This window comes from Dromiciops gliroides, chromosome 2 (assembly GCF_019393635.1).
Source record: "Dromiciops gliroides isolate mDroGli1 chromosome 2, mDroGli1.pri, whole genome shotgun sequence".
Taxonomy (NCBI): domain Eukaryota; kingdom Metazoa; phylum Chordata; class Mammalia; order Microbiotheria; family Microbiotheriidae; genus Dromiciops; species Dromiciops gliroides.
Genome location: NC_057862.1, coordinates 183359995 through 183383342, shown reverse-complemented (window position 1 = coordinate 183383342; position 23348 = coordinate 183359995). Strand labels below are relative to the sequence as shown.

Sequence of the window (23348 nt, the reverse complement as noted above, 5' to 3'; positions counted from 1 at the left end):
AAGACTTCTGGCCATCACTCTATCCACTGTGCCACCTGGCTGCCCTTTTACACTCTAGTCTCAGGTTTTTTTTCATCCGTAAAATGGGGAAAATAAGAGCACCTACCTCGTAGAGTTGTGAGAATCAGGCATGTATTTTATTTTATTTTATTTATTATTATTATTATTTTTTTGGTGAGGCAATTGGGGTTAAGTGACTTGCCCAGGGTCACACAGCCAATAAGTGTTAAGTGTCTGAGGCCGGATTTGAACTCAGGTACTCCTGACTCCAGGGCCGGTGCTCTATCCACTGTGCCACCTAGCTGCCTCCAGACATGTATTTTATAAGGCTTAAAGTGCTGTGTCAACATTAGTGATTCTTAGTATAGAAATGCCTTGGTTGCCCAAGCTGTCATCCTTTGAGGAAATACAAAGCTCTAGGTATTCAACAATTTTTATTTCTTCGTTTCTTTGTTTGTTTGTTTTTTGTTTTTTGGTGAGGCAATTGGGGTTAAGTGACTTGCCCAGGGTCACATAACTAGTAAGTGTCAAGTGTCTGAGGTAGAATTTGAACTCAGGTCCTCTTGAATCCAGGGCCGGTGCTCTATCCACTGTGCCACTTAGCTGCCCCAACAATTTTTCTTTCTAAACTTAAAATCCTGCCTTTATTCACTCCTTGCACACCCTTCTTTCTCCAGCAAGTATCAAAAGGCTAATTTGCCAAAGGCAAGCACACTTCGGTACATGGACCTCTTTTCCAGGGCATTGGAAAGTAATCAAAGGAGTTCTGGCCAGCCAGGTTTATGACTCCATGCTCTATCATCTCCTGCAGGCTCCACATTTTTGTGGCCACTCTGAATATAGGACTTCTATTGGAACCTTGTTCATCAGTGATTATAAAACTCTGAAGTCCCTTTACTATTATGATTCCTACTTTCATCTCATTTTCAATTATTGGGCAATATGTATCTCATAAGATTTTATCACATTTCACAGATGAACTGCTAATTGATTCCATGGCCATGATTAGGCGAGATCCAAGCTAGAATTACAGCTCAGAGTCCTATAAATTCTTTTTGCTTCTGTAAATAAAAAAAAATCTGTTTTTAGTACAAATTAAAAATGTTGGTCAGGGACTTTTACGTCTTAGTTATTAACAGAATGGAAGTGCAGGAAAGAAGGAGGACAATAACTTTAGTGGTTTCCTAAGAGATTGAATCTTGTAATTTTAAAAATACATATTTTGATAACCAGAAAAACAGAAATAATAAAAATGAAGAATCAATGTTCTTTTTTTTTTCTTTTTGAATCGGTTACAAAATTTCAAGACTATGGGAAAAAATTCCTAGGAAACCAAATGAATAGTTAGAAGTAATTTTTTACTGTTAAAAAATACCATGGAAACAAGTAACAAATTAGATAGAAAAAACATAGAGAAGTTTATTGTGGAATATCTGGAGGATGTAGATTGTTATATCTGGAAAGAAATCTTAGAGATTATCTAGTTCTTTTTTTGTTTTTGTTTTTGTTTTATTTTGTTTTGGTAGGACAATGAAGGTCGAGTGACTTGCCCAGGGTCACACAGCTAATAAGTGTCAAGTGTCTGAGGCCAGATTTGAACTCAAGTCCTCCTGAATCTAGGGCTAGTGCTTTATCCACTGTGCCACCTAGCTGCCACCGAGATTATCTAATTCTAACCCTCCCCCAATTTTATAGACAATGAAAATGACTTCCAGATAGGTGAAACAATTTTCCCAAATTAGTTAGTGACAGAGCCAAGATTAGAATTCAGGTATCCTGATGCTTAAGTCTACTTTTCTTTCTATCACAGTTCCAAATCTCTCTTGGTAAGTGGGAAGGGTATTTAAAAAGAAAATATTTTCTTCTCTTTTGGACAGGAAGTTTTTATAAATTTTTGTTTTTCTTTGCCCATTCTAAAGGTCTGGTGTATAGTACCTAAATATTTCTTATTAATTTCCCCCCTCTATTATTTCACATTTATTTGGCGCATGCATACACACTCAATAAATCTACCTATAGTGCTGAGAAATGTATTCCAGTAAAGAGGAAGGAAAGAAAGGTCACCTCCTTCCTCACCAACAGCATGAGGCAAAGGGGCAAAAAACAAACATTGTGTTTGAATGGATCCACAGACTCCTGATGATACTATAAACACTGAAGCCATTTCAGGGAATGACACTATGGGTTGGAGAATTGCTGTTATCACAGGAAAGGAGAAAGGCATGTCATCTTCTCTGAGGTTTCAGTTTCCTAAGATGTAAACAGAGTCTAACCATACATACTCATTGTACCCCTCCCTGGGATTCTGAGGCCCTGTTAGCTAACACTTACTGGGGTAAAAACTAAAGAGAATGCTGAATTTCAGCAATTCTGCCTGTATGTTTTGGAAACTAACAGCAAACGTACCTCTAGAGAACCCAGAGAAAACAAATTGTTGGAAGATGATCTAACTTGGCTAATCCCTCCAACTTTACCAAAGACCAAGCACTTGATTTGAGTCAATCCTTGTTAACTCTTGTCAAGAAAAACCTAGAAATTAAACCTACAACTTTTTGAGAGGTTTAGAATACTAAGCTCCAAATACAACAAACTTTTCTTTTACAATTTAATTTCAATAAGTATTAAAACTGGCCACTGTAAACAATATATAATAAGTTTTCATGTCCAAATAATAATAACCAATAATACTGATAGATTGTTCAAGAGCAGACCAATAGTTTCTAACAGATAGCAGTTGAAAGGATAAGAATGCTTCTTACATATCTCATAGTAGAATGATAATATTTGAAACTATCTTTCAACTTAAAAAATGGATTTCTAACTGTATATTTTGTCTTCATATGACTCTTTTCCTATCCTGAAATTATTCCCTTAATTATCCTTTTTTTCTTCTGCAATTTTCTGTCTGATTTATATCCTTTTAATTCAACAAAAATTTTGGCATAGATAGTGACTGTATCAAAGACCACCTCCCCTCCCCCTTGCAGCAAATTGAATTGTTCTGTATCTTCTCTTAGGCAAAAATCTCAGGAAACTGTATTTACAGTGTAAGATTCCACATTGGAACATGTTCACTTATTATTTTCCATGTATGCCCTTCAGAAACTGCTTAGGAAAAGCAAATATTCTTTAGCCTCAGAGTAAATTGTTTCTCTTGAGGATAAAACTGAAGAATTGACCAAATCTCACATGAATATTACAACACTGACCACCAACCTCCTTTCAAGAGGGCAACTAAACAATTGTGGTCTCCACATTAAAGATGGGATCTAACTTTTTTTTTTCATGTTTGTCATGAAAGCTAGACCACCTTCACCACAAAGCCACAGAAAATGCTGACAATGGCAATTTATGGCCTCACTCAGCACAGCTAATGTACCACAGCGGCCTCACCCACTCAGGTGGGCCTCTTTTCCTAAAGCTTGAACAAATAGAACAAACTGAATTTCTACCATGAAAGTGGCATTTCTGAGTGTTCTGATAGCAGCACCTTCTTGGGATTCCCTACATGAACAAAATAACTACACTGCAAAACAACAATATTCCTTTATATACTGGGAAAGGAAAGAATAACATATACTCAAGGCAAAAGAACTTTAGACAAAATCTAAGATTAAAATGACAACTATATTTTCTCCAAAACACATAGCATAGAAAAATTATGATGACAAAGGGGTTCCATACCTAGAAAACTGAGCTTTTCCCTAAAGCTCTCACCTCAGTAAGTTTACAATGTGAACAGGTGCAGTAGAAAGATGACCAGAAGATTTGTCCTATTATAAAGCAGTGTAAATGGAACTATAACCTTTTCCTACTCAGTGCTTGGAAATCAATGGGTTTCAAAAAAAACCAAACCCTAGTATCTAGTGATAAGACTGAAACTTAATTTTTGCAGCCTGGAATGATAGAGAGGGTGCAGTGTTTTTCTTATTTCATTTTTGAATGCTGTGGGAATTTTTGTACATCTGGATCAGCAAAAACCTGCACCAATTATATGCTCTTAATTTGAGAACTCCTAAATCATTAGGTCCCTGCTTAGCTCTGCAAAAGGGAGAGGGTATTGGGTTGCTTGAACCATGCAAAAAGAATAAATAATGTTAAGGAATCATCTCAAATTATTGGTCTTTTCCTCATAGATGTATCTTCTCAAGGTAACAGAGAGTGAGGACATGGGATATTTAGAGGTCTTTTACTGCTTTTCCCCCAACTACTCAATAATTTCTTTCATCTTCAAACCATTCTTACTCAAAATCAGGAAAGGACGGTCTTTACAAAAGTAATTCCAGTATACTATTCACACTGATGAGGAGTGAAGTGGCTGCTAAGTATCTCCTCAAAGCTACTTAGGCACATTCTATATAGAGTACAAAGGTAGGCATGAAATCATATGGCTGGTATGCTTCTGGAAAATATTGTATCTTCTTTTCTTAGAGCTTCTAGTCCAGTTTCCAATGAATTATTTTTCTCTTGGAAGCCTGGTCTTAATGGGGCTGAAAGAATGGTTCTTCCAGAGAAGAATGAGAAACTGATTGGCCACTTACCTTTTCTGAGCATTCTCCAAGTGGATTTCTTCCATTTTATGTTCTCCTTTTGCTGTGAAAGAAGAATAATTATAATTACAAATGATCTCTTTATTTTCTATCATACCTACTGCCTTTTTATCTCACACTCAAGATCTGAGAATTTACCTTAACAACCAAACAAGAAAAGAGCCCTTAGTTGCAATAATAGCCCTAAATTTCGAGTTGGTAACTTACAACATGATGGAGGAGATGGTATGTGGAACAATTTTGCAACTCTCTACCACTCACTCACTTATTCAGTCTATCCATCAATAAGCATTTGTTAAGCATCCACTGTATACCAAGTCATATGCTAGGTGTTGGGGATACAAAAACAAAAGTGAAGTATGCTCAAGAATCTTACATCCTATTAGGAGAGACAAACATAGACATAATATAAGTATGTACAAAATAGATACCAGGTAATTTGGGGGTGTGGAATTTTAACTAACAGAAAGATAAGGAAAGGGTTCCTATCTAAGGTGGCATTTGAGCTGAATAATGAAGGAATCTAGGATTTCTAAGAGCCAGAGGTAAGGAGGTAATACATTCTAGGAATAGGAGACAGTCAGTGAAAAGGCATGGACATGGGAGATGGAAGAACACTAAGAAACCAGTCTGGCTGGACCATCATTCCCTGTGATAATTGCCAATACCAACTTCCCACCAGATTGTCACATCCTTATTTCCTTAGAATCAGTGTCAATTCAGCTGCCTCTATCACTCAACCCCTTCTATAAATATCATGAATTCAAAAACACCCTTCTAGCTATTGAGAACAAGTACATGTTCATTAAAGACTGTACCACAGGATATATCCTTCTCTGAGTTAAAATGCTTTTCTGATCTGAAGTCCTGAGGCAATGCAAAGGATATCCTGAGATGATATTGAAGAAGAGGAAGAGAGTCTTTGTGTTTTATGCTGTAACATGGTCATGAAAGCAATCACCATTGACTTTAGAGATCCTGTTTGTCAGGACAAAACCTTTCTGCCTTTATGTTGCACTGTATGCCAGGAATTCTCCTACCTGGGAACTCTTCAGAACCTGATGTTCTACAAAGGTCAGCTTCCCAAACTCTTACCATTAAGTTAAAAGTTCTTTTCAAAGTATGAATTATCTGATTACTGGCATTATTTGAGGATTCAGCTTCTTGGAGAAATCATCTTGATGTATATGATTACTGAATATCATGGCCTCCAGTTTTCAAGGATATGACTTTATTTGGTCTTAGTCTAGTCAGGTAGTAATAGTAGTTAGGTTACTAGGTGGCCCTGTGGATAGTGACTTGGGCTTGGATTCAAGAAGGCTTGAGTTCAAATTCTCAATTCACTGTGTGATTCTGGGCAAGTCATTTAATTTGTCAGATTCGGTCTCATCTGTAAAATGGGGATAATATCACCTACTTCCCAGAGCTGTTGTGAAAATAAAGAGCAATAACATGTAAACCTAAAATCACGATATAAATGTTAGAAACCATTAGCTAATATTATTAATCAACTTTTTTTTTCAGGGCAATTAGGGTTAAGTGACTTGTCCAGGGTCACACAGCTAGTAAGTGTCAAGTGTCTTAGGCCAAATTTGAACTCAGGTCCTCCTGAATCTGGGGTCAGTGCTTGATCCACTGTGCCTCTTAGCTGCCCCCAATATATCAACTTTTTGAGGCAGCTTTGTGCTTACATATTGAGCCCTGAATTTGGAGCTTAACCTCTAAAGTTAAAATTGTGTAATCCAGGCTAAATCTCAGGCCCTGATAATCTGCTTTTATATTTCCATGAAGGCAGAGACATTAATCTATCCCCTGTACTGCCTTGCACATAATAGGAAATCTATTTGAGTTGACAAAACTCTTTGACTCGAAAATGGAGGTGATATTCCCATACTGCCTACTTCAGAGGGTTGTTCTGAGGAAATAGTTCTATTGAACACACAGGAAGTGGCTTAATGTTTGTCTTTGAGATCTTAATGTGCTAGAGAAATGTGAAAATAAAAGGTTCCTCTACTTTTATTCAAATTATTAACTCAATCTCAATTATATAGAATGAAAATTAAATAATTCCTGCACAAAAAAGACTGTGTACCATATTCTTCCTCCCCTCCCTACCCTCAATTTTAACCTCAGATCATCTGCTTGAAATTTAAAAATGACTTGGAAAATAAACATGACTTTCGTTAAGCTTTTCTTTTCTTTTTTTTTGAATAGAATTTTATTTTCCAAAATATATGTAAAAACAAATTTTTTCTTAAAGGTTGAAAGGCTATAGAACTCTCTGCCTCATCCAAGAACAAATATTATAAATATAGGATTCAGTAAAACTTTTATCATATAATAAATCAGTTTGAAATGCTCATACTTTCCCATTTTCAGACTCTCTTAGCACCCCAGGGCTTAAATGGGAGCAGTAATAAGTACTTAGTTGATCATATATTTGGGAATATGGCACATTCTCACTTCAAACAAACATCTTATTCTTCAAACTAACAGGAGCATGATATTCTTCAAGGTATCCTAATAACAAGTTATTGAATTCTCATAGGAATTCATTGACTCATGACCTTAGTATGGCAAAATCTATAGCAAAGTATGGAAAATGGCATTGTACTAATTTTTCATCCAACCTCAGCAAACTATAGAATCTCTTTACAAGCCTTCCAGTCTAAAAATTCTTCCTAACCTAAATCAGCGTTTCATTGTCTCCCACAACAGCACTTTAAAAAGTTTTATTCATGCCTTTTAATTTCCATTTATTTCTTATTCATTCATTCATCTATTTATTCATTTATCCATTTACTTACTCATCCATCCATCCATCCGTTTGTTCATTTATTTATTTTTTTTCCAGGGCGGTGAGGGTTAAATGACTTGCTCAGGGTCACACAGCTACTAAGTGTCAAGTGTCTGAGGCCACATTTGAACTCAGGTCCTCCTGAATCCAGGGCCGGTGTTTTACCATCTACCTGCCTCCACACAACAGCAGTCTTAACTGATTCCTTTTTTGTATTTTAAAGTTTATATATTTTTAACAGTCATTTTTAAAAATTGAGTTCTCATCATTGAAACTGAAAGTCATCATAGACTACAAAAGCTCATGTTAGTCTCAAGTGGAAGATGACTTTAATGTAGTAGAAACAGTTAGCCACACAATCTTCTTGAAATTTGATTTACATTTTAGATGTTTAGTTTCATACATTTTGATTATGGGTAGCCTTCTTCTTTTTTTTTTTTTTTGTTTTTTTTTTTTTAGGCAATGGGGGTTAAGTGACTTGCCCACGGTCACACAGCTAGTAAGTGTCAAGTGTCTGAGGCCGGATTTGAACTCAGGTCCTCTTGAGTCCAGGGCCGGTGCTTTAACCACTGCGCCATCTAGCTGCCCCCTAGGTAGCCTTCCTCTTAACCAAGCTTGATGAATTATACACATTTTAAAACGCAAAATGTAGGAAATATATGTAATTAATCCATAAAATAATTGTGACCAGTGATTTTTAAAAAATCATGCTGCTAAATAGAAAGTATGTTCTTAATAAATACTTATTTATTGGTAGGACCATTTGCAGACATAGTAGGAGAGAGTTGGACTTAGAGTTAGGAGGACCTGAGTTCAAACCATGCCTCTAATACTAATTAGCTATGTGATTGTAGGCAAGTCACAATTTATTTGAATGTCATTGTCCTTATTTTTAAGGTGGTAGTAACAAAAATAGCTATCTCATAGGACTGTGAGGATCAAATGAGGATAATTTATGTAAAATATTTTACAAACGTTGAAGTACTCCATAAGTGTTAGCTATTGTTATTTTTCTCATTCTCATTATATTATTATTATCATATCATTTTCCTTATATTTTCCAATAAGAATAAAATAATAAAGGTCCTGAGACAAGATGTTGGCCTGCTATTATTCTTTAACATTTAATGTACTCTACAAGTATATAAACTACCTGATTTTCATAGTTTCCTAAAAGTAGTAGCATGTAAATTTATCCTTAGTAATCTCAATGGAAGCATCCTTGATGGCAGGCAGGATGATGAGGATGATCTGTACTTGTTCTGTTTCCACACTGTATAATTTTGATCTCCTCTGCTAGGTCCCTGTCATTTGAAAATTCTTTGTTCCATCTAGTTTGGAGGATACATGTACTTTATATGGTAACATCTATGAAAAATATTATTCTAAATTTTTTTGGATCAGTGTTCTGTCTAGGCAATCATGGGCAATACTTTAACCTGTGACAGTGGTCCAACTAGTTGAAATGTAGGGAGAATATAACATATAATTCTAGTTATCAAGTCATGTTTTGCTACATATTTGGTTTGGGCTAAAACTTTGTAGTCTTCAGTGATGTTTTGTAGTTTTTACCATTTTTCTATATAACCTGTATTGATCATTATAATTATAATATAAAATATCATAATAATCTGATATTTATATAGTATAATAACACAAAGCGTATACTAAAGAACTTTCAAGGAAGCACACATCCTATGTATTAAATGATGATGATTATTGGTAGAGATTACAGATATCAGCTCTTCTAATCTTCTCATTTGAAGAGGAAGACACTCAGGCCCTGGAGATAAGGTAACTTTTTCAGGGTCATGTAGGTAATTAGTAGCACAGCCAGAACTCAAATTCAAGTCTAAATCTAAATTTAGTGATCTTTACACTCTACCATGCTATTGTAGGTGATGCAATTTCATTATTTTTTAAGACACATCTGCTTCTAGGAACAACTACCAGGATTTCAAAAACTTGCTTTTTAAAGAGTTTTCTTTACGATAATCCTGTGAAGTATATAGTGTATTATTATCCCTATTATACACATGAGGAAACTGAGGCATATAGAAGCTAAGAGGACTTGCTCAAGGTCACAGAGCTACGCTTGGATAACAAAGCAAGGAGCAGAACCTAAACTTTTTGCTCCTAGCTAAGAGTTCTTTCCATTAATTTATTTTGTCTTCCCATAAATCAATACAATATCCACTTCAATTGAAAGAACAAACCACCCAAAAGTTGGCCCTTACTATCGGTGGGTTTTGTCTTGATCTTTGTACACAAAAATTGACCATGTATTAGGACATAAAAACCTCACAACCAAATGCAGAAAAGCAAAATTTGTAAATGCATCATTTTCCAGATAATAATGCAATAAAAATCACATTCATTCATTCCTATTACATGGGCAATGGAAAGATAGATTAAAATATTCATTGGAAACTAATCTAATCCTAAAAAATAAGTGTGCTGGGTCAGCTAAGTGGTGGAGTGGATAGAACACCAGCCCTGGATTCAGGAGGACCTGAGTTCAAATCCAGCCTTGGATACTTGACACTTAGTAGCTGTGTGACCCTGGGCAAGTCACTTAACCCCCATTGCCTCACCAAAAAAAAAAGTGTGCCAAAGAAAAAAAATAATAGAAAAAACCGATAATTTCATTAAAGAAAATGAAAACAATGAGAAAAGAGCAAAATTTGTAGGGTGCAGCCAAAACTGTACTAAGGGGAAAATTTATATCTCTAATTGCTCACATCAATAAAATAGAGAAAGAAAATGTATGGTAAATTCCAAAGTTCATGGTAGTTGATATATTCCTCAGAAATTCTCTATTCCATTTGACTTTGAAACCATCTGACTTAGATCATCTCAGACAGTTGTACTTTCCTTTCTTATAGCTCTGCATAAATACCTTTAATCACCTTTTTCAGAATGTCTTTCCCTCTGTCTGACCTAAACCCTTTTTGTTGAAGTTTAAGTCTCTATGTTGTGCTCTTTCTTTGGTAGAGGTGGGCAAACATTCTTTACATAGTTGGGGAATTCAATAGTTGAGGATAATGATGATGAAGGAATTTGATAATACTACCACCTTCTAGCTGTTTTACAGTTTTTCAGAATGCTTTCATAGCTATCATATCTTTACATGATATCTTATTTGATCTTCTCAACAATCCTGTGAGGGGTTAAGGGCAGGAATTATTATACCCATTTTAGAGACGATAAATCTGACTTTTGGAGAGAACTTCCTAGTTATAGAGTCAGGGCTAGAATTTGGGTTTCCTGATTCCCAATGCACTGCTTTTTTTTTTTTTTTGACTGTAGCATGTTACCTAATAATCACTGGTTGTGTAACCTTTGATCTGATTAATTGGACAGAATGTTTATTAGACCAGATGGAATGTTATACAACGGTGAGTCACACCCACACCACTAAAGCATGAAAACTTAGTCCTGTCCACCTTATTTCTTTTAGGATAGAAGGCTTTTTTTTTTTTAAAGGAAAAGAATACATTAGAGATGATAGTAGTCCTTCTTGAACAATCCATACACCTCAACTCCCTCAGTACAAAAGATTTAAATGGCATGACGCTTCTTTTCCTCATTATAGTATACCCTGTTTGGGTATTGGTACTTTTTTTCAGGGCAATGAGGGTTAAGTGACTGCCCAGGGTCACACAGCTAGTAAGTGTCAAGTGTCTGAGGTTGGATTTGAACTCAGGTCCTCCTGAATCCAGGGCTAGTGCTTTATCCATTGTGCCAATTAGCTAGCCCCGGGAACTGGTAGATTTAAGCAAGAAAAGAAGCATGGGTAGTATGATAGAAAAGAAAACTGGAATGGGAGTCAAGAAACAGGTTCAAATCCGAGCTATACAATTCATTAACTACATGATTTTTGGCAAGGGACCTCTGTAGGTGCTTCAGTTTACTTATCTTTATAATAACAAAAACAATAGCAATGATAATAACAAAAACATGACAGGATTGACCTCTATGATTTCTAAATTCCCTTCTTATTTATAGTATCATAGATTTAAAGCTGAAGTAGGGTACTTTAGTTAGCATCAAGGCCAACTTCCTTATTGTGAAGGTGAGAAAGCAGGTTTAAAGAGACAAAGTAATTTGTTCACAATTACAAAAAAAGTGGTGAAGACAAGATTTGAACTCAGTCTCTCTCACTCCAAATTCAGCATTCTTTCTATTATACTATACTGTTTTTCACTATCATATTTAATTAGAAAGGAAGAAGGAAGGAAGGAAGGAAGGAAGGAAGGAAGGAAGGAAGGAAGGAAGGAAGGAAGGAAGGAAGGAAGGAAAGAGAAGGAAGGAAGGAAGGAAGGAAAGAAGGAGGAAAGGACTTATTAAGTGGGTACTGAGTGCCAGATACTTTACTAAGTGCTTTACAAATATTATCTTCTTTGATCCTCACAACAACCCTAGGAGGTTAAGTCCCATCATTAATCCAATTTTACAGTTAAGGAAACTGAGGCAAAGAGAAGTTAAGTAACTTGTCCAAAGTCACAAGGGTAGTAAGTGTCTGAGGTTGGATTATAATTCAGGTTTTCCTGTATGCAAGTTTAGCATTCTTTCCACTATGCCACCTGGCTTTCCCATGGTGATACCAATAATCATAAGCTTCAATAGAAAATTCAATATATGACATATATTTTCAAAAAATGGTACAGTCTTGAGCAGCCCCACTTTTTACACATAGGTAAATAAAATTATAATTCTGTGAGGTGTTCAGGCTAAGGAAATTTATCCATTTAATGTACTGAATGAGCTATTCAGAAACTTTATTTTCAAAAGGACACCATTCATATTCTGAAAAGTAGCTTTAGAAGTGGCTTTCAAAGAAATTCTTTTCATTATTCCAAACATAATTAAGTCTCATTTATGGATACCTGTCTATAGGGGTGGTAAAGTCAGTGGAATCAGGAACAGGGAAGTAGGATGGGGGTAGACAGGAACATTGTCCTAGAATTCTTTACACAGTCTATTACACTTTAATATACCATGGTTTATAGACCTGACATGACTGGTATAAACCAACAGGACACACAATAAAGAAGTTGTTTTTATTATGGCTCTACAAATAGCGATGCTAATGAGGAAACAAAGGAAGTGTTTTCCCCTTCATGTGGTATCCATCTAATACTACACCTTTCTTAGAAAAAAATCACTCATACTTTCCAGGAGCAAGGAATGTTGCTTGCCAAGAAGTGATATTGAAGAAGAGGCTTCATGGGGGAGGGAGAAGATGGATGGAGAGGAAATAGTTTTTCTGAGGTCATTTTAGAGGAAATAAACAAAAGCATAATTGTAGACTTGAAACAAGGTCAGGGAAGTCTAGAGTCATAAGAGCTTTCTTATACTTTTCATATCTCTTTCCTAGGAAAGATGAGGGCATAGATAAGGGTGCCAGCAACCAATATCTAATGGATAGGAAAAAAGACTGGAACTATGATTCACTTGCACAGGAAACTCCTGGGGGAGGAAATTCCTCTACCAATCCAAGTGTGCATCTTTTTTTTTTCTACAACTTAGATAGTTGCCTAAGTCAACTGTTTCAAACTCAAATAGAACCTGTCATTAGATTGCACATCAGGATCACTCCATATTGATTTTTAAAAATACGTATTAATTTTATCTTTGTTCTATTTAATTTTTATTTATTTTATTAAGAGTTGAGAAAGAAGAGGAAAGGGATCAGAATAGACCATTAGGGCAGTGGTCCTCAAAATAGGGTATATCTATGGGTACCAGAGAAGGTAGAAAAGATGAAAATTTCTATTTCTATTTATTTTTAACAAATAAAAATAATAAATAACTTAAGATTTACTAATATTTAATATATGGCTTGACACTGGACCCATCACTTGGTCTATTTGTTGGATAGATATGTGATATGTATGATACCTGAGGTATGAGTAGGGATTCTACAACAATGAAGGGGTTGATAGTGACAACTCTCCAGCTTTTTTACTTTCAGCATATGGTGACATATTACATTTACACATGTCCAGTTAAGTGAATTTATGGATTATCTAGTTTTAACTAAACTAGTCCACACAAAATGGACAAGTGGCTTAATAAAACTGCTTGTAAAAGAAACCATTCACTGGGGCAAAGCCAACATAGCTAAATAGAGAAGCACTCAGCTGAGCTCTTTCAACATTCCCTTCCAAACAACTTTAAAATAAGGCCTCTAACAGCATTCTGTAGTGGTTGTGCCAACAAAAGGTCAGAGAGAGACATTTCTCTAGCCCAAGACAACTGAGGAGTTCAGAAAGAGAGATCTGTGACACGAAGGAGGAGGATGGCTTGGAGCCCAGTTAGATGAAACACCAATAATAGGACTCCATGGTAGTGACAGAAACAGCTATAGCTTCAGGGGCTCTCAAGCCAGAGATGGCAAAGGGACCTGGCAATTGGTCAGGAAATGACCACAGGGAACACCTATGCTAGCACTAGATGCAGAACCAGACACTGTTCAGCAACTCTTTTACCTGTGTCCACTTCTGAGTCGCAGTTCAAGGGTGGAAAGGAATACTTTTGGTCAAGAGAGAGTGGAAGCCCTGAGGGGGTAGTATCACTTCTGGCTCCAAGGGATCAGGGGCTCTGAGGAATAGTATCATTTCCAGTTCCAAGGGAGGAGGGGCCATAAGGAGCAGTATTGATTATAATCCCAAGGGAACAGGGGATCTTCCTGGGTAAGAACCAGATTGCAGACCAGCAGAGCAGTAACCACGTGTCTCCCCAGATCATACTACATTGAAAGCACCAAAAACTTCTAACCCTCCAGAACTAGAAATCAGCAGTGTGAAAGAGCCTATAGCTTGAATCGTAAGAAAAGTCATGTACTGGCTAAGAAACAAAGTGGTGGATCAGTGGGATGATAAGGCACACAATACACAGCAGCATATGACCGTAGTAGTCTAGTGTTTGAAAAACCCCAAGATCCAAACTTTTGGGGTAAGAACTCAACATCTGACAAAAATTGCGGGAAAACTGGAAAGTAATTTGCTAGAAGCTAAGCATAGACCAACATCTCACACCATATATCAGATAAGGTCAAAATGGAAACATGATTTAGACTTAAAATGTCCTATCATAAGCAAACTGAGGGAGCATGAAAAAATGTACTTGTCAGATATATGAATAAGAGTTTATGGTCAAATAAAAGATGGAAGAGATTTGGGGAAATAAATTAATTTTTGATTACATGAAATTAAAAAGCTTTTGCAGAAACAAAACTAATGCAGCCAAATAAGAAGGAAAATTAGAAAATAGAAAAATTTTTGCAGCAAGTTTCTCTGATAGAGGCTTCATTTCTTAAATATATAGGTAACTGAGCCAAATTTCTAAAAATATGAGCCAATCCCCAGTTGATAAGTGGTCAAAGCATATGAACAGGCAGATTTCAGAAGAAGAAATAAAAGTTATCAACAGTCACATAAAAATGCTCCAAATCACTACTTATTATAGAAATGCAAATTAAAACAAAACAACTCGGAGATAACCTCACACCTATAAGATTGGGTAATATTACAGAAAAGGAAAATGATAAATGCTAGAGGGGATGTGCAAAATTAAAACAATGCATTGTTGATGGAGTTGTGAATTAATTTGACCTGGAGAAGAATTTGGAACTATGCTCGAAAGGCTATAAAACTGTGCATACCCTTTGATCTATATCACTATTAGGTCTGTATCCCAAAGAGAGCAAAGAAAAGAGAAAAGAATCATTTGTACAAAAATATTTATAGCAGTTCTTTTTGTGGTGGCAAAGAACTGGAAATTGAAGGCATGCCCATCAATTGGGGAATGGCTGAACAAGTGGTGGGACATGATTGTGATGGAATTCTATTGTGTTTTAAGACTTGACAAGCAGGGTGATTTCAAAGAAACTTGGAAAGTCTTGCACAAAGTGATACAAAGTGAAATAAACAGAACCAAGGGTATATTGTAAACAGTAACAACAATATTGTGAGGATGATGAATTGTAAAACACTTAGCTACTCTATCAAATGATGATCCAAGACAATTTCAAAAAACCCATGATAAAGAAATGCTTTCTTCTTCCAGAGAGGAAACTAATGAGCTCTTTTTTTAAATTTTTATTTAATTTTTAATTTTTTTTAGTGAGGCAATTGGGGTTAAGTGACTTGCCCAAGGTCACACAGCTAGTAAGTGTTAAGTGTCTGAGGCCAGATTTGAACTCAGGTACTCCTGACTCCAGGGCCGGTGCTCTATCCACCTAGCTGCCCCTACTAATGACCTCTTAATGCAGATTGAGGCATACCTAAAAAACTCATTTTATTTTTATTGTTTTCTTTTGAAACATGACTAACATGCAGATATATTTCCCATGCCACCTTTTGTATAACGAAAATCAAAGTGCTTGCCTTCTCAAGCTGGAGGAATGGGAGGGAGAGCAGGCAAGAACTTGGAACTCAAAATTTCCTTAAAATGACCATTAAAATAATGTTACATGTAATTAAGAAATATTTAATGAAACAAAATATTCAAAAATAAATCATTTATTGAAGAGAATAATAATAACAAGCACAAACGAATAAGAAAATAGCAGAGCTAACAGTCTACTGCTAAGATTAGCTCTTCACATTATGAAGGAAAACCAATGACCCTGTAATCAGACTGCACAAGAAGTCATCCTCTCCAATGAAATCATCAAGATTATATTAAATGTGGGTTTTTCATCTAATTTAATTAAACATGAACTTCCCCTTAAATATACATTGCATCTTGACTGTACATGTATAATCTATATTGTTTGCTTTCTCAAGGGAGAAAAAAAAAAGTGAGGGGAGGGAGAGAGGAGGAGAATTTGGAATTCAACATTTAAAAAAAGAAAGTTAAAATTTTTTATTTAATATAATTGAGAAAAATAAAACAAAATGCAGTGTAAATCTATATTATATATATTGAATCTTGAGATACTAGCTAAGAATAGTAATGGTCATGATGACTATGAAGATACTTAACAACTAATACTTTGTTCCTAAAAATTGTGATTCATGTATAAGAACTTAAATATCTGTACAAGTGAAAAATATGGAAACAAAATTTTCTACCTTATTTAAAAAAGGATCCAAATAAAGAATTGGGGTGGGGAGGGGAGGCTGTTCAATCTACTTGTTAAAACAAAAAGATGCAGTACCCTCTGATATGTTTATTAAAACAACTGATTGGCATCAGGGAAGATGGAGATTTGTTAGCTGAATTTCAACAAAAACGTGTTTAATTGGTGGATGGGGTGAAAAATTAGTATTATGATTTACTAAGTATAGTCAGTGATACATTTTTTTTTCCTTTTGGATCTTTGTATCATTGTAAGGTATCTTTCTGCAGCTATGATAGTCATTAAAACCAAGCATTTAAATGAACTCAGCTTAAAATCAGACTTTCCAGTCACTTTATTTCAAAATGTTAAGCCAATTAAAAAAAATAATTACATAGCTTGTGTTAAAGTTAGCATTAATAAATGTCAATGAGAGCAAAAGTCATTTTTAATAAAATAAAATGATCATTTAATAATTTGGTTTGTTTTACCTTTATTTTATCATTCTTCAATTTTAAAAAATCATGCTTTATAATGTAAGCCAGGCATGTGCTTGAACTTAGTTCATTAGGGCTGAGTATTAAATTCTTAGTGTGTTCACCTATATTTTGGAAAATGGCAAATGCTTCAAATAAGGGCTTAATTTATTGTCTTGTTGACTATCTAAATTTCAAATAATTGAGAATGCTAGCAATGCAGGTTAAATTTAAAAGTATATTGTGCAAAAAAAAGTTTTTTTTTCCTGGAGAGACAGTTAAATATTTACCAGCACACCCCTGAATGTATCTAATATATTAGTAAAGTAGTGCATGTACCCAGGATGAGGTGATTACAGTATAATTGTAGAGGACCTCAGATGCTATCTATTCCAGCCTCCCTCCTCAGATGAAGAAACTGAGACACAGGGAAATTAAGTGAATCACCTAAGGTCACTAAGGTAGTAAACATTAGAGGCAGGATTTGAGCCTAGGTTCTCCAGAACCAGTGTTCTTTCCTAAATTAGAAATATATTTGTGTGTGTGTCTATCTATCTATATTGTCTATGCATGTTAAAATCTTTTTTTTTAACAGATAAGACCAAATGATCAAAAGAACTTATGAGACCAGTCACTGACCTGGAGAAATCTCACAATTAATGGGCAGAGTCAGGATGCTTATCCAGTAAAAGAGAATGGACAAGGAACAGCCAGACAAGTAGGAGTAAAAACTTGAGACTTGGTGTTGTCAGTAACATGTGTGTCACTTCAGACTTGCCATTTAACCTCTGTGAACTACAGCTTTCTCATCTGTAAAATGGGAGTAATAATATACTGCCTACATTATAGAGTTGTTATTTTCTAAGGAAAGCACATAATAAACAGTTGATGACTATATAATGGTGAGTTATTAAAACAACTTCCAAAGTTTCTGCATGAGTCTGCACATCAGCGAGCAAGTGGAAGATGGAATTTCAGCCTTCAAACTGAATTTCCTGACTTTCATTGGTTTAAGCCAGAACATCAAGAGCAAAAATTTGGAGTGATTCATTGGGGATTTTAGCTGTGAGAGGCTCATTAGCATTAATAGGAGTCAGGTGGTTAAATTCCCAAAGAATATGAAATTCTCTATGATGTAGCATATACATCCTAAATTTTTTTATAAAAAGCTAGCAATTATAAATAAAAAGGTTGTAAGGTCTTTTGTGGGTATATTTTTCCACTAGCTAATAGGTTAGAAAAGTACAAATATCTATGGACCTTCTAAATAATTATGTTAATATAACTTTTCCCTGGAAACCTCCTATAAGTTTTGTTTTTAATGTCCTTTTCACAATGCACAATGAATCAGTCATTTAATCTCATTATGAAATTCCTGGCCAGGGCATCTACTAGTACAGATTGTTTGTGAATTTCCTCTGAGTGCTATGGGCTATGTCAGTCTATCATTCTTACAGAAGATGCCAAGGGAAGCAAAATGCTAAAAGCATTTGGTTCCCTCTAAAATTCCAGATTTTCCAGAGGGTCATCCCTAGCCTGTGTTTCAGGAAGTACCCTGTGGAAATTTCAAAGGAGGTGGAGACTAGAGTTTTGGAACACTAGGAACTAGGAATGAACTGCCAGCTATTCTAGATGGAGTCAAAAGGTCTCCTAACCTGCAATCACTTTACAGCATTTCTTTTGGTCATTGAAGGCTATTCCAAAGCCAAGAAGGAAAGTAGAGCTACTACACTGGTGATAGCCTCACTCAAGGCAGGGACAATTCATATTTGTTCATTAGTTTGTACCACAAGTCCTTGGAGTTCAGGCTTATAAATCTTGTGGGTGAAGAGATGACTTTGTCATATATTCATTAAATATTCAGCCTAACCATGAAGTAAAAAGCTAGCTTGGATTTTGGAGAGGATTGGAGGGACAGCACAACATATGTGCTCTGTCTCCAAGGCTAAAAGGTAGTGGTCTAATAAGCAAGGAGCACAAACTTCTTTTTCTTTTTTATTTCCTCTGTCCCAAGTTAAAGAGCCACCCTCCAAGCCTGGAAAATCTGGGTTCAATTTCCATCTCTGACATATACTGACTGTGTGACCTCTCAGTGTTCTAATCAATTTTCTAAGACCATAAATTGCAGAGAAGAAGCTGACCTGCAACTGTAGAGAGAGTTTCCTTAATTTCCCACATCAATGAAATCACAATGAAATCCTCCCCAGTCCCCCAACACTTACTGGGAAAACCATTCAAGGTTTAATAAATGTTATTAACTAATTAGTAGTTTGACCACTGGCTGATCATTTTACCTAGGGAGGAAGGGAGAGGTAGGAGAAGGAAATGAAGAGGAGGAGGAGGAGAAGAAAAAAGAGAGAGACAAAGATATAGGGACAGAGAGAAAGAAGAGAAAGGGAGAGGGTGGAAGAGAGAGGAGAGGAGAAAGAGGGATATCTATATACATATATGTGTGTGTGTATATATATATATATATATATATATATATATATATATATATATAGAGAGAGAGAGAGAGAGAGAGAGAGAGAGAGAGAGAGAGAGAGAGAGAGAATATGACTATTACAAAGTGGCTTCAGAAAAACATAAGTAGTCTGATCTACATATACATTTTGAATTGTAAACACACTTTGCTGAAGTAGAGATTTTGGCATACTCTTCCTGTACTGGCTATGAAAGAGAGCTGATCCCCTGGATAAGGGAACAATTACCATCTGGTGGAGGCTGAGAAGAACTACACATATAGAGATAGCAGGAAGACCTATAGAGTAATGAAGAACCATGAAACAGACCTATGACAATGAACAGTGAATGACTGCTGCCTGCTGAGATCTGAGAATTGCAGAAAGCAGAGTCACATAGCAATTCAAGACAGCAAAAGAGAATATGAAAAGAAGCTGGGACTGGGGAGCTCTTTGAGAGCAGTTAGAGGAGCCATGTCAAGGAGATCTGATGTGGAGGAGGAACCTCTTCTAGGAGCTGCTATAAATTATCAAGGTTATAAAAGTGTTTGGGGGGAGTGAGTGGGGTGGTTTGCCTGTTGGTGGGTATTGATGTTTTCTATGGTTCCGTTAAAAGCCCCAGTGGTTCCCTTAACCCTCAGATAAACCTGCTCATGATTTGAGCCTTGTATGCCAGTATGCTTGTGATGGAAGGAAATGACTTTACCTTAGGGGTATCCAATACCGAAGTTCCAAGATTTTCTTAATGAAGTTAATGAGACAAAGAAGTTCCTTAAAATGTACCTGGGATCTTTGTGCCAGGCAAAAGGATTCTAGATGGAAGAATCACAAAGTTTTCACCATCAAACCACAGCTCTTTTTAAGAATTCTAGTAGGGGCTGGTGTGCTCAGGGCAGTATTCAGAAACAATATTGGATATAAAGTTAGAAGGGACCTCAGAAGTTCTCTACTCCAACCTTTTAATTTTATACATGATGATACTGAGTCCAAGACAGGTTAAGTGATTTGCCCAGGGCCACACAACTAGTCAACTAGTTGGTAGTAGAACTCAATCCCAAATCTATTCTTATCATATCCTGCTGCCTCTCCCAACTCATATACATTTTCCTCGGCATTTTCTACTGTAACATTTCCATTTATGCAGTACTTATAAACTGGTCAAAACATTCTCTCCCTCTGTCTCTTCTCCCACCCCTCAATTGGAGTTGAGTAATTGCCCAAGGTCATACATAGCTAGTAAGTGTCTGGGGCCAAATTTGAATTTGGTCTTCCTGACTCCAGAGCAAATGCTCTATCCACTGTGCCACCTAGCTACCCCTCAAAGCATTTTCATATCTATTGTTATATTTCAATAATGATTCAGGTTTTTTTTCACAGAACTATAGCTTCAATGAGTTTCTTTGGAAATGGAACCCAAGCTCCATTAATAATCAAAACTATTTTCCAGTTAACTTAAATACCAAGGCAGTGAAAGTAACAAATGACCTGCTTCACATTAACCGGGCATAGTGGACCAACTTGGAGTCAGAAATATTGGATTTGAATTCTACCTCTGATTTGGGTGACCCTAGCCAGTCACTTACTAGCTTTGAACCTTAGTTTATCCATCTACAAAATGGAGATGATTCTTGTAGTAACTAGCTTATAGGATTTTTTCATATATCTCATTTATACCAAATGAGATAATACAAATCTCAAAGCACTACTATATACATGTCAAGAAGTATTGTCTCCCATGTAAGCTACAATAGTAGAACTACTTTCCATATTAAAGAACTCTTTCTATGTTCTACTAGCAGACACCTATGCCATTAGTACAAATGTTTATTCTCAGAGCCATGAAAAAAAAACAAACCCCAAGGATTTATTTTAAAGAAGCCATGTTACTGGTGGTAAAGTGCTCAATGAGATGAAAACTTTTGTAGTCATTCATTCTTTAACTACCCCTCAACACAGAGACAGTACTCTTCTTTATAAAATGTTTTTGTCTCAGGAAAAATAAATGGATCTTACATTAAACATATGCTACAATATGTTAGCTTATTAAAAAAGTAGATTCTTTTGGCACCTGAACATTGTGATGAGTCAACTAGGAAGTGAGAAACATGAGTAGAAATATGTCTGTTTTTGAAAATTATGAATCAGTATCAAAATGCAGAGTCCCCATAGGAAAAAATGTTTCAGTGCCAGTGAAATTTTTGGTAATGCTAATGTTAAGTTAAAGGAAGGTGCTATTGTTTTCTATAATTCAGAATTGTATGCAATTACTTAACAATTTTGTGGAAGATAAAGATTCATTAAAAATAAGTGGTTTATTGATCCAACCATTCTGGAGAGCAATTTGGAACTATGCCCAAAGGGCTATGGGACTATGCATACCCTTTGACCCAGTAATAACACTACTGGGTTTGTATCCCAAAGAGATCATAGAAGGAGGAAAAGGACCCACATGTACAAAAGTATTTATAGCAGATGTCTTTGTGGTGGCAAAGAATCGGAAATCGAGGGAACACCCATCCATTGGAGAATGGCTAAACATGTTGTGGTATATGAATGTAATGGAATACTATTGTGCTGTAAGAAATGATGAACAGGAGGATTTCAGAGAAACCTGAAAGGACTTATATGAACTAATACTGAGTGAGATGAGCAGAACCAGGAGAACATTGTACACAGTAACAGCAACATTCTGTGATGATCAGCTGTGATAGACTTTGCTCTTCTCAGCAGTTCAATGATCCAAAAAAATTTCAAAGAACTCATGATAGAAAATGTTCTTCACATCCAGAAAAAAGAACCATGGATTCTGAATGCAGATTTAACCATACAGTTTCTACTATGGGGCTGTTTTTTTTTCTTTTTTAAGGGTTTCCTCCTGTGTTCTGATTCTTCTTTCACAATATGATTAATGCAGAAATATGTTTAATGTGACTGTACATAAATATATAACCTATATCAGATTGCTTGCTGTTTTGGGGAGGTGGGAGGGGAGTGTGGGAAAAAATTGGAACCAAAAATCCTTTGAAAATAAATGTTGAAAACTATTGTTACATGTAACTGGAAAGTAATAAAATACTTTTATGAAAAAATAAATTTAAAAACAAATTTTAAAAATAAGTGGTTTATAAAATACAAATAATTCTTTTCTCTGATTAACCTAAACCACAGAGAGTTTCAAAATAATTTTCCTATCTTATTTAATTGGATCATGAAATTTAAAGCTAGATCACAGGATCATAGATTTGGGGCTAACAAGAGCTCAAAAGGTCATCTATTTCAACCCCATCACTTTTTAGATGAAGGAAGATGCTAGATTACAGAGCTTGGAAAGTAGCAGAACAGGGATTCTAATTTAGGTCTACTGATGCCAAATTTAGTGCTCTTTCTGCCATATTCTACTGCCTCCCTACTTCTTAAATTTAATGAAAGCAGATTTTACATTTAAACTGCATTTGGAAGAATTCCACCCTTGTACCATGGGTCTGCATCCACAACTGTTGCAAAGAAAAATCTTCTTGTAGTGACCAAGTGTATTCAGTTTACAGAACAATAAAATTAGAGAGTTTAGACCTTTCCAACAGAAAAACCTAAAAGGTTAGGCGCAATCTATTCTGTGTTAGGGGAAAAGGCATCTGAGAGACAATATCAAGGATGCATTCTTAGGAGCACTTATAATGCAACAGGGCACCAGCATTTTTCTTGTAGATTACTAGGAAAATTAGGGGAAATGCATAGTATAAGCATTTGTTGAGAAATAGGTTTCCCTCCAAACTTGAAAAAGATTGGAATGTTCTAATAATAAAGTAATGGGAGAAGAGCCACTAGTGCCCTTCAGGCAGAGGTGTGAAGGTGATTGTGTGAACAGCACGATGCTGATTTCAGAAAGGGGTGGGGAAGGGGTGAAGCATGTGAAACCAGAGGCTTGAAATGTTTTAGTAGAGAAAAGCCATAGCATGACCTCCTCCTGTGGGATGATAACAATGATTTATGAGG

General features: G+C 35.8%; 1 protein-coding gene across 2 annotated transcripts in view; it reads right to left on the bottom strand.

Annotated features, from left to right (window-relative positions):
* Positions 1 to 23348, bottom strand: part of FMN1 (formin 1) — a 357503-nt gene that overhangs the window by 32318 nt on the left and 301837 nt on the right. For both annotated transcript variants that reach the window (XM_043989842.1, XM_043989841.1), the window contains one exon: positions 4542 to 4593. In XM_043989842.1, the coding sequence (XP_043845777.1) occupies positions 4542 to 4593 (52 nt within the window). The remainder of the gene's footprint in view (positions 1 to 4541; positions 4594 to 23348) is intronic.